At 40.5% G+C, this 16,706-nt stretch overlaps 1 protein-coding gene across 2 annotated transcripts in view; it reads right to left on the reverse strand.

Moving 5' to 3' along the window:
• LOC113407039 (amphiphysin-like) overlaps positions 1-16,706 on the reverse strand; it is a 186,515-nt gene that overhangs the window by 51,491 nt on the left and 118,318 nt on the right. For both annotated transcript variants that reach the window (XM_026654124.1, XM_026654122.1), the window contains exons 8-11: positions 15,632-15,707; positions 12,791-12,873; positions 9,910-10,051; positions 5,026-5,154 (exon numbers count right to left, since the gene is read on the reverse strand). In XM_026654124.1, coding sequence (XP_026509909.1) covers positions 5,026-5,154; positions 9,910-10,051; positions 12,791-12,873; positions 15,632-15,707 — 430 coding nt within the window. The remainder of the gene's footprint in view (positions 1-5,025; positions 5,155-9,909; positions 10,052-12,790; positions 12,874-15,631; positions 15,708-16,706) is intronic.

The following is a 16,706-nucleotide window of genomic DNA, read 5'->3' on the forward strand; positions in this document are numbered from 1 at the left end:
TAGATTTAATTATTTCTCATAACTGTCTAGTAAAGAGTCTTAGATTTTGCAATGAGACCTCACTAAAGCATTTGGTTTTTAAATTTTGGCAGAAAAGTAGGTAAAGAAACCACTGGTTTTTTACATATGAATTGTGGAGTATGCAGGTTACTGAAGTGTTAATTTGCGAGGCTCTGCTGTATTATTTTTAAAGGAATTCAGGTTAGCCACACTATTGGTGAATGATAAAATACCACACACAAACACCTCTCTGGTGGCTAATAGTCTAAACAGATAGGTCCAGAGTTTTAAAATAGTTAAGGGTGAAAACACTGTAAATGAACTCTACTACTGGGAAATGGCAGGTTCATATGTGTCTAATTGGATAATTTCTCATCAAAAAAGCTGACCTGCATGCACAAGCATGGCAACTGTTCCAGGCAAATTAGGTGCATAAATTATCTGAAAATCAGGCTCATAATATTTTCTATGAATTCATATACTTCATTTTAAAGCTGTATATACATACAATTTGTAGACTTATATTCAACGCAAGGAATTACACTGCTAAAAAATATCCCTCTGATGTTGATTTTCATATGAACTGGCTCGCAGTTATACATGGAGGAGTTCCAGTTAGGATTGAGCATAATCCTATGTCTCACAGATATATTGAAAATATAATAGATAATATGACTGAGGTAATTAACACTCCTCCCCACCCCCGCACACACACTAGAATTATATCCTTTGTTAAGATTTGTCAAGTCAGCTTGTCAGCAATATTTAGATTTTATTACACCATAATCTTGAGGTACTAGCAAGGCCGGCCTTACCTAAAATGGCACCCTGGGTGAGGCTAATGGTGGAGCAGGGTTGGGGGAAGTGGAGCTGGGTGGGGCGTGGAGCTTGCGGAGAGGAGGTGCAGGCAGAGCAGGAGATGGGGTGGACTGGAGCTGGAGCTGGGGATGGGAGAGGAGCTATACTGGAGGTGGAGCTGGGCAGGGGGGCAGAGTAGGGTGACCAGACAGCAAGTGTGAAAAATCGGGACAGGGGGTGGGGGGGTAATAGGAGCCTATATAAGAAAAAGACCCAAATATCGGGACTGTCCCTATAAAATCGGGACATCTGGTCACCCTAGGGCAGAGGTGTAGGCAGTGCAAGGGATGGGGCAGATCAGGACTGGAGGTGGACCGCGGCTATGAGGTGAACAGGTCTGGGGAGTGGAACCGGAGGGGGGGTTGGGGAGAGGCTGTTATTGTGACACTCTCTTGATGCACGGCACCCTGGGTGGTCGCCCTCGTCAACCATCCATAAGGCCGGCCCTGGGCACTAGCACTCATATAGTTATACAGCTTCATGAAATAACTCAGAATGTTAACCAGTATGTAATCAGAAACAGACTGAGTACAGAGAAATTAATTATCTTTTACTGAGACTTGGGAAGGAAGCTGTTATTTATGAGAACTGAAACAAATGAGTGGGAGTCTCATTTAATCCCTGCAAAGTGTCAAGGTGAAGTATCTGTTGTGATAGGATATGGACTGTTCAAGAGATTATTACATCATCAGCTACCTTTAGGCCAAAATGAACAGCATGCTCATTTTAACTCTAGAAAAAAACATCTCAGAAGAAAGATATAGTTTAATTTAGATACTGAATTATATGAAAATTTAGGAAAGCGAAAAAACAATAATAAAGACGTGAAGCACATAGAAATGTCTAACAAATTACTCTGTATATTCTGTAGATTAACGCCTGTAGAACGGGATGAAGCATGAACAAACAATGGCATGATCTACCTCCAAGAAGGCTTGAACTGGGAGTGTATTGCAAAGGCAAGATTGTGCCTGTCTAAGCACAAGTGTGCAAGGGAGGAGGAAGATGCAAGAAATGTAGGCACCCATGCTAGGGATCAGCATGATGTGCCCTTTGCCACCCTCTCAGTACAAAGACTATGTAAGCTCATTGTCAGAACTAGCCCCTCCAAAACAGATATAAAGGGGTGGGCAGGGGACAGGGCCATTGCTTTGCTTCCTCATCAGGAAGAGTCAGTGGAACTAGCTCGGTGCAGTGGAGAGTGCATGCTGTAGCCTCTTCAAGCCTGACTCAACAGCCATGCTCCCCAACCCTCACTAGAGCTCTGGGAGGCATTGTATGTGAGATTTTCAGCATCGGCCTCATGCTGCTCCCACTGAAACAAGTGAGAGTGTTCCCACTCACTGCAATGGAAGCAGCGTTAGGCTAAAGCTGAGTATATTGTCAAAAATCCCCCCTCACACCTGCTTCATCTCTCTAACTAATGTATTTGGCACCCAGAAATTACAGTGATGGGAATAAGCATGGGAACGGCTCATAATCATTTTCTATTTTGTTTATATGGCAGTTCAAATCCTGAAAATAAAACAATAATGTAAACAGCAAAAATTATTATTATGCAAGTATTGCAGTGACACCTAAAATCTCTAAATTGTGTCAAATACCTTCAGTATCCCAACCTAACGCTGTCTGAAGAGAGGGGTGTGAGACCAGGGAAGAAGAGAAAACACATAACAAAGCAACAAAACACAATTCTAAATTATCACCTTCCTCTGCTCTCCCAAGATGTCAGTTTTCTCTATGTCTGTCTTTTAGTCAATGGGAATTAAATGCTTTCCTGAAAAGGGATGGACATAAGCATGTCCATATCTACTTTCCTGAATCACAGCCCTAAATTTTAAACTCTCTCAGGAAGGACTGTCCTTATTTTTACATCTTGTGCAGCACCAAGCACATTGTTGGTGCTTATTAAACAAACAAACAATGACCAATTATCATAATAGTTTTTTTTCCCTTGTGCTGGAGAGGAAAGGAGGAGGCACGCTCTGAACTACTGAAAATCCTTTTCGAATGTGCAACTAGCGCAGCATGGCACCACTCATCAATCTGTGGCTTTGGTGTTTCTTAACAACAGTAAAAATGCCACTGAACGATTTAATAATTGTTTTAAAGCTCTGCACCAGTAGAAGGCTTTGTGGGCTTGATGGCATTCAGACCACTCGGAACTGACTGCCAAACCAACTGGAGTAACACAATACTACATACATAATATATAATGTAAAAGTGTATGAGAGGCGAGTATGCTTTCTACTCTTCATTTATTATATTTTCAATAATTACTTCCCTTATAGAAACCTACAACACTCAATAACACCAGTAGTAAAAACATCATATTCTCTCTGTGCATGCATATATGTTTACCCCAAATTCTTAGTTACATTAAAGACCCTTTACACCATCTGGCAGTGTAAAAGGGCCTTGAAGGTGGCAGAAATGTGACTGACCTTCATTCAAGGCCCTTTTACACTATTAGATCTTAGTGTAAATGAAAATCAGGCCCACCGCTATCTATCAATCTATCTACACAGATGCAAATTAGATAGATATAGTATTTAATGCAGGGGGTTATATTCAGGAACAGGTTAGAATGGCACCTTCTGCGGAAGCCAGGACTCACTTTCCCCCACAGTGGCAAGTCCACATGAACTCAGAATGCTGTGGTGCAAGGCACCTGAAACACTCACTCTGTCAGGGCCCTCACAACCTACCTGCAAAGGCCTCACAGTTAGTGGTTTTCGCCCAGGAGGGGTGTGTGGCCATGGTGGTCAAGGCACGCACTGTTTCACTACATCCCTCTGCCAGCAAGGCCCCTATGGGGCACTGATTATAAGGGGTTGTCTCTACTACAAGCGCTACAGCAGCACCGCTCGTGCGGCAACTGTGCCACTGTAGTGCTATGGTGTCGATACCTACGACAGCAACGGAAGGGGCTTTTCCATCACTGCAGTAAATCCACTGCCTCCAGAGGTGATAGCTAGGCCAAAGGAAAAATTCTTCCATCGACCTAGTTGTGTCTGCAGTGCGGTTCGGTCAACCTAACTACGTCACACAGGACATGACATTTTTCACAGCCCTGAGCGATGTAGCTAGGTCCAAGGTGACCTAAGTTTAAGGTGTAAGCCAGGTCTAAATTAATGCTGTCTTCACCAAGGTAGAATCCTTGCGAAAGGTGGCATTACATTTTTGTCAAGAAAATCGAAATATTACTTGAACTGAGTCTGGAATCTAATTTTGTTTTTCTTAATTCTGTTTACACCCTCTTGATCTTATATAACTGTAGGTGAAAATATTAACTCTCAAACACATACCACATTAATTCATACTTTTTATATTTGTACACAGCATACCAGACCTAGGCTCAGATTTCAGACCATTTGTATCTATAACTACCATGACTGTGCCTGCAATCACAATAACTAAGTGAAATTTATGCATGAACATTTTGCACAACTAATTTTTGTTATAGGTATTTGAACCTAGACCATTTTTTATTTTATTTTACAGTATAATTAGACTAAGAAATCAACTTATCTTGTACAGTGCATTGTTGTGTAATTAATATTCACACAGGTCAAAACCAGAGAAGTACCTGATTCAGTTTGGGGATGCTTTGTATGAATACATGCAAATATATATTTTGCTTTCAATACACACAGTCATGGAGAAATTTGCACAAAAACATAACTGAAATCACAGAGTGTCACCCTCCCCTCCCACCTCTCCCTGCTTTCCCCAGTCAGAATCAAGAGAGAAAGATTTTTTTTTCCTCGTGATTTTGTTGGAAGCCCATAAATTAGCCCAGGATTGCTCAAAAGTGGATTTTGGGATATTTGGAAGCATTAGGCTTTAAAAAAACACTAGGCTGAATTTTTAATGAAACCTGAAATCAGATGAGTGTCAAGTTTAGTTACAAACATTTCACAGGCCTTTTAGCTGTAGCCATCCTCAGTAAATCGTATTTCTTCATTTTTTCAATATGCCATCACTGCTAATCCTTTTGAGAATGAACAATATGTATAACTCATTCAACGATACTATAAAAGATCAGCGTTGCATGCCCTCTGCACTCAGAACCTCAACTGACATTAATAGTAGTCCCCCCTCTTGGAGAATTGGAGGATTTGCAAGATTAGACTCATATTGTAGCAACCCATCTCTGAGACTGACCTGTGAAGGAGTCGTCACACTGATTTCTGGTACAAAGTTGTCCTCAAAGAAGCTGATGATATTCTCCTGCTGCAGCTCCTTTGTGGGTGTGAGTTTAGGCATCGGTGGGACAGGAGGCCCTTTCCTCAACTAGGCAAAGAGCAAAAATGTCACGAAGTAAAACCTTAAGGCAGGTATAATGGAATTAATTTTAGGTTTTAAGTAGGACTAAAATAAACAGTTCATCTTAAGTATTTTGGGGTTAGATTCTGATCTCAGTTGCTTCAGTGCAAATCTGAAGTAACTCCACTGACCTCAGCAACTCCACTGTTGTAATTCAGATCAGAAACTCACTGTCTGACTGTTCAAAATCATCTGGTTTGAGGGAAGAAAACATTTTTAAAAATAAATCTCTCGCATCTACGGGGACTCCAGTTGAGAGGATTAATACGACAGCATTTCTTGGCTGAAGATTCAAACTATTAGGGTAATAGGCTGGAAGACACTTCACCTGCAACATAGTAGCATCATTTGCACTGCCGTGTTGCACAGAAACTTAACTCTCTCATTACTTGTTTGCTTAAACTTTCTTCAGTTTATGTCATTTTTCTGACTCATGTTCACCCATTATTTAAGGCTGGTAATGTTAAGTAGCTGGCAGGACTGGGAACTAATGTCCATTTTCCCTAAGACTAAGGGAACGTCTATGCTGCCCTGAAGTTTGGACCATGGAGGTGTGAATAGCAGTGTGTTCCAAAGTGCTGCGTTGTAACTCCCCTGTGTGGACGACAAAAGGTGCCAATCATCTACATCAAAACTTTTTTCTTGACTGTGGCTTCTTATCCAATAGAAAATATGTAAGATTTTCTTTATTTAAAACTACAAGCAAGCATTCCAGAATGAAATCAATTAAAGGCCAGTGATTTAGCCTGAAGTTTCCTAGTCCCCATTTGATAGGCTAGGTACAATACTGTATATATTACTGTTCGAAAGGAAACTTGAGTGCCTATAGAAAAATCTTATTTTATCCTTGCGCTATTATACTCTAGTTTGACATAAACTGCTTCACCCTGACACAGGATTTGTTAAATTTTGCAGTTACAAAAGTTATTTGCTGTGGTGACATGTTTCAATGTGGAATAATCTATTGGTAAATAAATATTTTGGAATTTTCTGTTTTCCAGGGAAACCATCCAGTATATTGTCTGGGATAGAGTACATTGCCACAAAACTACAATATTTTTTTTAAAGTAATCTTTTTACACTTATCATTAATATTAGGGGTCTTCAAATTTCAGATGCAGCCATCAAAGGCTTGTGCTCTTGAAATCCTCAAATATGAAAGAATGAAAAATAGCAGGTCTTTTAGGACAAGTTTTTAATCTTTGTCTTGTGGGTCCTGATCCAAAGCTGAGTGAAGTCAATGGGAATCTTTCTATTGACTTTCTGGGCTTTGCCTCAGCCCTTAGGGCAGAATCCATCAAAGACAGGCAAACAAAAACAAAGATTGAACTCATGGTCCTGAATCAGTAAAGCACGCAAGTAATCGTGCCTCTAATCAGCAACAACACTTAAGTATGTGCTTAACTTTAAGGACACATTTATGTCTCATTGATGTTAATGAAACTACTCACCTATGTAAGTTAAACATAGGTGTATGAGTATTTGAAGGATTGGAGCTGATGGCATCACATATGTATTTTAATCGCATTTTTCTCTCTTTTAAAATATATATAATATATGCATTTTTTCAAAATTTTCTACAACCACTACAAATTCCTAGATAAACAACTCTGGAGTGCATGAATGAGGCTTAAAGAGGAGAAAGTGTTATTTCAGGACAGAGGGGAAACTTTAGGTCAGAGAAAGTTTGTGGAGTGTCAAACTATATTAAGCATTTGAGAACAGAGGGATGGCGTAATACAGAAAACGATTTCCCCTCAGCATCCCATTAGCTCAGGGGTGGGCAAACCTTTTGGCCAGAGGGCCACATCTGAGTATGAAAACTGTATGGCGGGCCATAAATACTCACAAAATTGGGGTTGGGGTGCAGGAAGGAGTCAGGGCTCTGGCTGGGCATGCAGGCTCTGGAGTGAGGTCAGAAATGAGGAGTTCAGGGTGCGGGAGGGGGCATTGGGCTGGGGTAAGGTGTTGGGGTGCGGGATCAGGGCTCCAGCTGGGGATGCAGGCTCAGGGGTGGGGCTGGGGATGAGGGGTTTTGGGTGCAGGAGGGTGCTCCGGGCTGGGATCGAGGGGTTTGGAGGGCAGGAGGGGGATCAGGGCTGGGACAGGGGGTTGAGGTGTGTGGGGAGGCTCAGTGGTGCAGGCTCCGGGCGGCGCTTACCTCAAGGAGCTCCTGGAAGCAGCAGCATGTCCCCCCTCCGGGTCCTACATGGAGGCACGGCCAGGCGGCTCTGCATGCTGCTCCATTTGCAGGCGCCGCCCCTGCAGCTCCCATTGGCCATTGTTCCCGGCCAGTAGGAGCTGTGAGGGCAGCGCTTGGGGCGGGGACAGCAAGCGGAACCCCCTGGCTGACCCTAAACATAGAAGCCGGAGAGGAGATATGCCTCTGCTTCCGGGAGCTGCGCGGAGCAGTCACTGACCCCGCTCCCCAGCTGGAGCGCGGGAGCGGGACAAGGCCCAGACCCTACTCCCCAACCGGAGCTCGAGGGCCGGATTAATTCGGCTGGTGGGCCGGTTATGGCCTGCGGGCTGTAGTTTGCCCCCCCTGCATTAGATCATCAAGTTTAATTTTCAACATGGCATTAACCAAATCAAACAGTGTTGACTTAATTGACACCAGGAATTTTTTTTCAAAATGCCATTGAGCTGTGTGGCTGAAATGAGAAATTATGCAACATTTCTTAAAATCTAGTAATATTTGTCCTTTTTTCATCTTGATCGACTAAAGCATTTAACATACATGTGTAACTAAGTATTTGCGTAGTCCCATTAACTACCTACTTTCTTAAGTGCTTTACTTGATAGAGGCCTTAATGATGATGCACCCATGAACTCTGTGATTATAACTGTGATAAACAGCACAAAGCAGAGATGGTAGAAAAGATAACATTCAGGGTCCACAGCCAAGAACTAACAAAGTCTAAGGCCATCTACTGTACAGTAGGTCTGTACAGCATTGTTTCCTGCACTGAGAAGAATCTGGTGGTAGACAGCACTGCACTTTTCCAGATGTAACTAGCATGCTGTGATGACACATTTCTTACAACGTGACACAGAAAAAGTGACAAAATAAATCAAATCATATTTATTCTTTAGGAAAGGAAGCTATAATCCCTCTGATATCACAAGGATAAAAATAGTCCAAACTATGGATTTACCATGACTAATACCTAATATGATATTCGTGCCTATGAAAATGTAAAAAACAGGCATATAAATCTTGGGCAGACCCTCAAATGATGTAAAGCAATGTATCTCCAATGAAATCAATAGGGCAACACTGAATTACACCAGCTGAGGATCTGGTCCTTCAGTGCTGCAAGTAGACTGTGAGTTACAGAGGCAAGCAGTGTAAAAAACACACTCTTCAGAGACAAATAATGTCATGAAAATACAATTATTTTTTAACTGTTCCCCATATAAAAAATAGGGATTGCCCCATATGCTGCAGTACCACTATTTTACATACAGTATGTCAAACTACTGTCATATTTTTACTGTAACTTAAAAAAATGTAATTCTGTAATCTCTTTCTTTTTATAAGGGTATTAGCTGTGTTGTTCTTGTTTTAATTAAACTTTAAACACTGCCTTACTATTGAAACTATATGCTTGGTATATGTGTAAAGCATCATATACAATTCTTACACTACTGAAGTTGCCATTAATGAGCCTGATTCTTATCTCACTTACACTGATGAGAATCATGAATGATTCCATCGAGATCAAACTTCTCACTCTAGTATAAAATCAGTATAACTGGACAATCAGGTCCAATAAGTATTTTGCCAAAAATTACCACAGTAGTACAGTATTTGAGCTACCACAATTATTCCTTATCCCAGGGGTCGGCAACCTTTCAGAAGTGGTGTGCCGAGTCTTCATTTATTCACTCTAATTTAAGGTTTCGCGTGCCAGTAATACATTTGAACGTTTTTAGAAGGTCTCTTTCTATAAGTTTCTAATATATAACTAAACTATTGTTGTATGTAAAGTAAATAAGGTTTTTAAAATGTTTAAGAAGCTTCATTTAAAATTAAATTAAAATGCAGAGCCTCCCGGACTGCTGGCCAGGACCTGGGCAGTGTGAGTGCCACTGAAAATCAGCTCACGTGCCAGAGGTTGCCTACCCCTGCCTTATCCCAAGGAAAGCAAAAATTATGGTATCTCAGATAGCACTGTGTGGTGACAACGCTTGGTTAATGTTGACTTTTTAATGGCAATGCTGTGCATAAATAGTCAATAATAAAAGAAAATGTAATCTACAATTCTATTTTTGTATTAATACACATACATGTTTTTAAAAGTTTTTCATATGGTAATTTATGTGCTAGATAGATCTAATTCCCATGAAAACCCTGAATACGCATCCTTTTAAAGGTTCTATTCATAAGTATCTCAACACATACATAGTTCAATCAGCACTACTTTCTAGTCTCAATCCGTTCTCCCATCACCTGTTCTTAAGATCAGTTTCAACAAGCACCTGCAACAGGGGAATGAACAGCTGGGGCAACTCATGGTGTCACAGCCCTTCCTGACAAAGCCGCGTCAGTGCGGCTCACCATCACTCTTCATTTTAATTTAGAAATCACTCCTCCTGCACTCCAGCACTCACCACCCAAATGTAAATCTCACCGGATTTATCTGCTGTGGAATCTCCCACAATAGCTCATCTACATCTGTGTAAGAGGTCCGCTCCCCAGGTTAGCTTTGCTCTTACCTGTGAAGGTGATTTAGGCCGAGCTGGTGCAGGAGATGAAACAGGTGCCAGTGTATGATTGGGACTAGATGAAGGGCTAGGCAGGGGAGAAGCCTCCTCAGGGGGCGATGGTGTTTTCGCAATGCGGAGTGGACCTGAGTCACTGGATGAACACAAAGTAACAAGTTCTGAATATATCATGAGGCTTCACTGACTTTATACCATGAGTTACATTTCTGAACCCTTTGAGAAATGTAGGTTTCTGACTCTATAGCCTCAAATAATGATATTTTTGACACAATAGTTGAAATGCATCCCTGGCATCAGGGATGTATTTGGCCTCTTATGTAATTAAATAACTAAAACAGTGATTAAATTCAACCTATCAATGAACTATAGTGTCAAAGGAAATCCTTATTTTCTAGAGGTTGTTTTCTAGAACATCTACTGTTCTCGTGCCTATATCTTCAAAAAATAGAGTCCTTACATTTCAGAAGCTTCTGTATTTGAAATGATTTCTCATGTCAGTTTGAAAGTATAATAAAATGTGAATGACAATTATTGTCATTAACTCATTAACCAATTTACTTTACACAGCTCACAATCTAAAAGGCTCCAGTGATATACAATCCCAGTTCAAGGCTCAATAATAAATATTAGTAATCATGCAGAACAACAGCTATAAGACGAAATTTAATCAAAAACCAAAGTATACTACTAATTATCGGGCCACATTTTCAGCTGGTGTAAATCAGCATAGCTCAGTTGATTTTGTTAGTGCTACATCAATTTATACCAACTGGATCAGACTCAAAGTCTGAGGGACATTTTACTGTCTAGAGATTTCTAAAGTCTAATATTGAAGAAAACAGATTTTTCCTTCTATAATTAATGAGCCTACAGTCTACAGCGTTCTATGAGCACAGTATTCAATAAGAGGAGAACTGGCCGTACGCATCTTTAGGGAGAAGTGAAGCATTACATGATTGAGGAGACCAGCCACAATCATGTTCTTAACACTAAAGCAAAGCAAATTTATTCTTTGGCAAGAATATATTTTAGCTCACACTCACCACCTCTTTCTGTGGAAATATTTAAAAAAAAAGGAATATGCAGTTATTAAAAAGCTCCTTCCTATCTATTTTATTTCCCTTCAAGGTAGCGTATTCAATGACATGCCCCTTTAATTTTTTTTTGTTTTCCTTCTCCCACCCTCTGAAGAAAAGTTCAAACTTCATTGTGTTCTTTATTTACTTCTTAATAAAAAATAACAACTGTCTTATCCTGAAATTATCCTTTCCTGAGTTCCTGAACAAGCTTTTGGAATGCCAGTAAAAAACCGCCCTCAAAGAATCCATCCAGATTTGACACAAAATCTAGTGCATGTTGGGACATAAGATATTTCAGAGTGTGCACTGTAGTTAATTTTATGCAGGCTTTCGGCAAAACAGTTAGACTCAAGTAAAGCTGTTGGTTCTTCAGCTTAATGCTGAATCTTAGCCTAACAGTGAAAAACTTCCAAACCAGGGTTATGATAGTATTCACACAACAACATAATGTAGTGATACCAAAAAAAAAAAAAAAAAAAAACCAAAAAACTTGTGTGTCAAAAAGGAAGGACAAAAAAAAAAGGTTATTTAAATAAATTAGAAAAAAAGCCCATATTGCATTAACCACTCTCTCTTCTGGCAAGAGTAACTTGGCAAAGGAAGAGCAGGGGAAGCACGGGTGTGTTTGTAGAGCCACAGATGGCCAGAATACGGGTATATATTAATGCTAGTTTTAAAGTATTTTGATGGAAAATTCCTAACAGAAAGTGTGGTTTCTGTAAAATCAAAGTTTCTGCAAGTGCATCATGGGAGATGTAGTCCAACCAGGGAAGTCCATAGGGAAGAATGGGGACATTAAGGAACTCCCATGAGGCACTGTGGAAGCTCACACAGATGCAGATTAATGTCGAACAAACCCAAAATGAAATGTTTGGATAATTCTGAATAGACATTTTTCTAACCTTTGCATTTTGTGAAAAGTTCCAGTATTTCAAGTTTTTCTTCTGATTTAGGATGAAAATAAATGCTGAAATATTGGAATCTCCTTTGGGACAGAAATTCTGTTTTTTGATCAGCTCTAATTAATGCTAATGTGACACTGTTAAAGGGGCAAATTAGCACATTGGTCAAAATTTAGTTCCACGATTGCTTATGCAAGGAATGATGGTTATAAATGCAGGAATTATGTATTCTGTCTCTCTAAAACTTCAATTTTTTTCTATAGATCAGTACCATTCTTTTTACACTTTGTGCCTTTTCATCCCATCATCATTATACAACTGAAAGCAGAAAACATTTCTGTCTACGCCAGGCAGAGAGGCAGGAGATCATACTGTGTGCAAAGTAAAAGTCAGGAGATAAAAGATCAGTATCACTAACCCCAAGTGTTCCAAAATCATGAGCTAAGCTCCCCTAAAGCATGAGATTGGCTTAGAAATAATAATTTTATATATATATATATATATTTATATTTTTGGGGGGGGATTCTTTTAATTTGCCTTTCAGTTTTTGAACCTTTAGGGGGCACTTGGGCCATGTACTCAGGCTTTCCTTAGCAACCAGGAGGGTTAAAAACAGACTTTGTTTTTAATGAAATCTGAGATTCTCACCTACTCACATGCCTTCAGGAGCCATGGTTTTAAGTAAAACACCATGTATTACAAGACTTGTGGTAAAATAATTAGCCAAGACAACACTGTTGTATATTCCACCTATAAGAATGCAAGGGCCAGATCCTTAGCTGCTGCACCTTGATGTACATAGATGAAGGTGTAGCAGTACCACATGCTATAGGTAGGTTGACTATTTTGGACAGGTGAAAGCCCATTGTAATTTCATAAACAATTTATTACCTGGGTGCTCCTTGGATGGTAAAGGCCTTGTCAGCATGCTGATCTCCCAACTTGGTAATCACCTCATACAGTTTGTGGCATAGCTGAGAAGAAAAACACTTGTCTATTTAATGTGATATTAGGTTAAAGGTTGCAATATTAGATAAAAGTGCAGATGGTAAGCCTGGTTTAGAAATTGCTGACTTCTCTAAAAAAATATAGACCTCTTCAGATATACCATAGTGCCAGGTTCATTTAGGGCCTGATTCAAAGCCTACTGAAGTTGTGATGATTTGGGGAGTCTATGTACAAATTATTCATTCTGTATGTGATTATGAATTCCATGTGTTACTCTAACCCGCAACGTATAGTGAGTGAGCCATGGCTGTCAAGGACACTCTTGCATATTCACACCCTATCTGGATGAAGCTACAGAACAAATAAAAGAAGTTGTTAACATGAATGGCTCCCATTCAAATGAGAACAGAGTAGGACATTGGGTTGTCTGAAGCCTAGGAAAACAAGTTTCCTTCAACTTCTCTGCAGGGTTCCTTGGTTTGAAGGAATGGAATTTCCCCAGAAGCAGGACAAAGAACCAAGTTACTAGTACTAGCTTTTAACAAACACAGACTGAGTGTGTCAGGGAGACAAAGGAAGCTTAGGGCAGGGATGAACAAAGGGACAGGCTTTTGAGGGAGAGGGGACTTCTTTGACTACAGAATCAGCCAACGAAGAAGGGAGCTGTCTGCAGGTAGGGTGACCAGATGTCCCGATTTTATAGGGACAGTCCCGATTTTTGGGTCTTTTTCTTATATAGGCTCCTATTACCCCCCACCCTCTGTCTTGATTTTTCACATGTGCTGTCTGGTCACCCTATCTGCAGGAGGGAGAGAGAAAGCAAGAGAGAGATTCCATGATTCAATAATTAATTGACATTTGTAAAGTGCTATAGGGTGTTTCTTAGATGAAAAAGAGGCCAATTTTATGGCGTATTTTGGTTTGTGTGGAGAGCTCCTGAAGGGAGCCAGTCTTAAACTAACTTTATTAACAATAGAGTGCTGTTAATTACCAGGCTCTATCCACAGGTTTGCCCTTAATCCATACTAAAGATATGATGCAGAACTCACCCTGTACCAGTACTGTAGAAGGGTGTGGGTTTTATCATTGCATACAACTAAAGTGCATACCTCTGGAATTCATACTCAAAGGAACAGGCTATTTTTTTTATTTTTGGAATATGGTGGGATCTCCAACCTGTAAGAGGACAGTGGTTGGGGATGTCAAGTGTGAGGCACAGTCAAGGTTACTGTTGGATCCTTACCTAAAAACTTGGTTAGTTTCTAGTATTTCTTTAACTCTCTCTCTCTCTCTCTCTCTCTCTCTCTCTGACACACACACACACACACACCTGGTCTGCACACAGTTATTGTACCAGTTTAACTATTTTTAAATTTAACTGATTTTTGGGTGTAGACAAGCTCTTAGGCACTGACTTGGTGAAGTATATAAGCATACGGTCATAAGTGTCTTACTGAAGTTACTCTGTTTGCTTGAGAACCATGGGCATATTGATAAATTGCTGGCAGCATAGGAATTCACAGAGGTAGATCTTGAAAGGGGAAGCCTCTACCACTGCCTCTTGCACTTGTTGAGCTGATGCAGTTTTAAAATTAATGCTGGCACAAGGTGCTCAGCAACCTTGCCCCATTAATAATGTATAAGAGGACAGTATGAAGGAAAAAAAGAGAGGGAGGACATTCTAACAAAGAGAAAGAACTTAACTTTGCAACTGCAGTTGGATTTTAATCCAACAATGTCAGGGACATTGTTGTCCCACAAACTTATACAGGATCGTTTTAGGGGTCAAGGCAAAGATGCCACATTTATTATTAATCTGTAACTATTAGCAAATACCTTAATGCTTATACACATACACTCACACACACACACACACACCAAAATGTTCTGCAGCTGCTGGATAGTTACCAGTCCTGATTGTAGTTTGAGTTCGCAGCTTGGGATCGTAGCTCGTGGCAGCTAACTGGCCAGGAAAGCTGAGCACGAGGAGGAGCCGGGTCTCTGTCGGGCGCGCACCGATGCTCCTTGATGTTGATAGCAGAACGTTACCCAAAGTCTCTCCTCTCACCCTTCCTTTTTTATAGGAGTTTAGTTTGGATTCAAAGTTTCTAGGTCTCGCTGTGTCACGCCGCCTCTGGGTTTGGTGCTTGATCACCCGTCAATTGCAGGCATGACTGTCAGCCTGGGACCTGGCTTTGATCTTCCTTCTGTTGTTTCTTTTTAGGGTGGATGCTTTTTGCTTGAGTTAGGGCTGTTGTCTAGTTCTTCAGCCGTTGGTATTTGAACTTTATCTCATCAGGACGGGCTGGTGCTGGAGGTTGATTCTATCACCCATGCATACCTCATTCACACATCTCAACTAGACTAATAAAATTACAGCAGGGTTTGCAACAATGAAGGTTGCAGCAAGCCCTTACAAAATGGAGTAAGCGTTTTAAAATGGGGTTTGAATTACAATATGGCACAGAAGTTACAATGTAGGAAAAATGGCAAGTGTAATGAAAGTTACAATGTAGGCAAAATGGCAAGTGTAATGAAATGGTGAACAGAAGTTACAATGGTACAGTGAATAACTAAAAACAATTTCATTCATATTGGTTCTACAACATTACTTTGGCATAGTGCGAAGAAGTGTAGTGAAAACTCATGTTAATACTACACTGTGACCAGGGATCAAGGCAGTAAGGACAAATTCTCAGATACATCGCTGCAATATTTTCCACTGCTCCCACAGACAACATTTGTTTGTTGCATAATTCACACAGCACATTCAGTTTTACTCACCAAAGCTATTTCCTTGTGAAACTTGGCTTCAAGGCTGGATATATTTTTGAAAGTGTTCACATAGAAGCCAACTCGTCTGAAAGAAGATGACAGAGAGAAAGGAAAAAAGGAGGGTGAAGAGAGAGGAGAGAAAATGAGCTGTACATTTCTTTCAAACAACAAGCAACATTCTTTATTGTGTCCTGATGATTCTGAGGAAAGCAAACAATTGAACGGAATATTAAACAAAAAATTGTATCTTGATTCACTGATCATGTAACAATTCCTGAAGTGGTGCAGCTGGGGGCCAGATTCTGCCACCCTTGTTCATGCTGAGGGTTACTTTCTTCCCGACATGGTCCCATTTATGTCAGTCTAAATACTTAGGGAGTAAATTAATACTCAGTGTGAATAAGGGTGGTAGAATCTGTCCTGTAGGCATTATCACTGAAGTTAATATAATCAGTGCCCAATATACAATGATAATTATGTATTGTACGTAAGCTCCTACCATGTTAGTACAGAATCATTATTATTATATATTTATAGTACAGTAGCCTCTACAGAGCACCAATGGGAGCAGGGCCCCACTGTGCTACGCACTGTACAAACACATAGTAAGAGCCTTCGGGCATGAGAGAGAGAGGAACAAAAAGGACAGGCTTTTGGAATTTACAGTCTGAAAAGACAAGACAAAGGGTGGGAGGGGAAAGGCGAGGCAGTCAGAAGTGAAGTGACTTGCTTTAGGCTACACTGCAAGCCAGTGGCAGAGTCTAAAATAGAACCAAGATCTCTTGGATCTGAGTCCAGTGCCCTATCCCCTGGACCACACTGCCTATTCAAATCATAGTAATTTCAGATCCAAGAGATGGGAAACATGTTCCCCAAATCTGGAATACCCATCTAGTTGCTGGCCTTACTGAAACAAGAATATATGTTGTTTAAAGCATCCAGGCTTTAAGCAAGCAAAAAAAAATGGCAATGTCTATTTTTCACAAGACTCATGCTGAGCTCTTTCAGTCTCACTACAGTAACACAGTGAGGCAGGCAGGATTAGCAAATACTCCTGTGCTCCTAGAGATTAGTGCAGCAGTAT

The sequence above is a fragment of the Terrapene carolina genome, unplaced genomic scaffold, assembly GCF_002925995.2.
Source record: "Terrapene carolina triunguis isolate 2854851 unplaced genomic scaffold, T_m_triunguis-2.0 Scaffold182, whole genome shotgun sequence".
Classification (NCBI taxonomy): domain Eukaryota; kingdom Metazoa; phylum Chordata; order Testudines; family Emydidae; genus Terrapene; species Terrapene triunguis.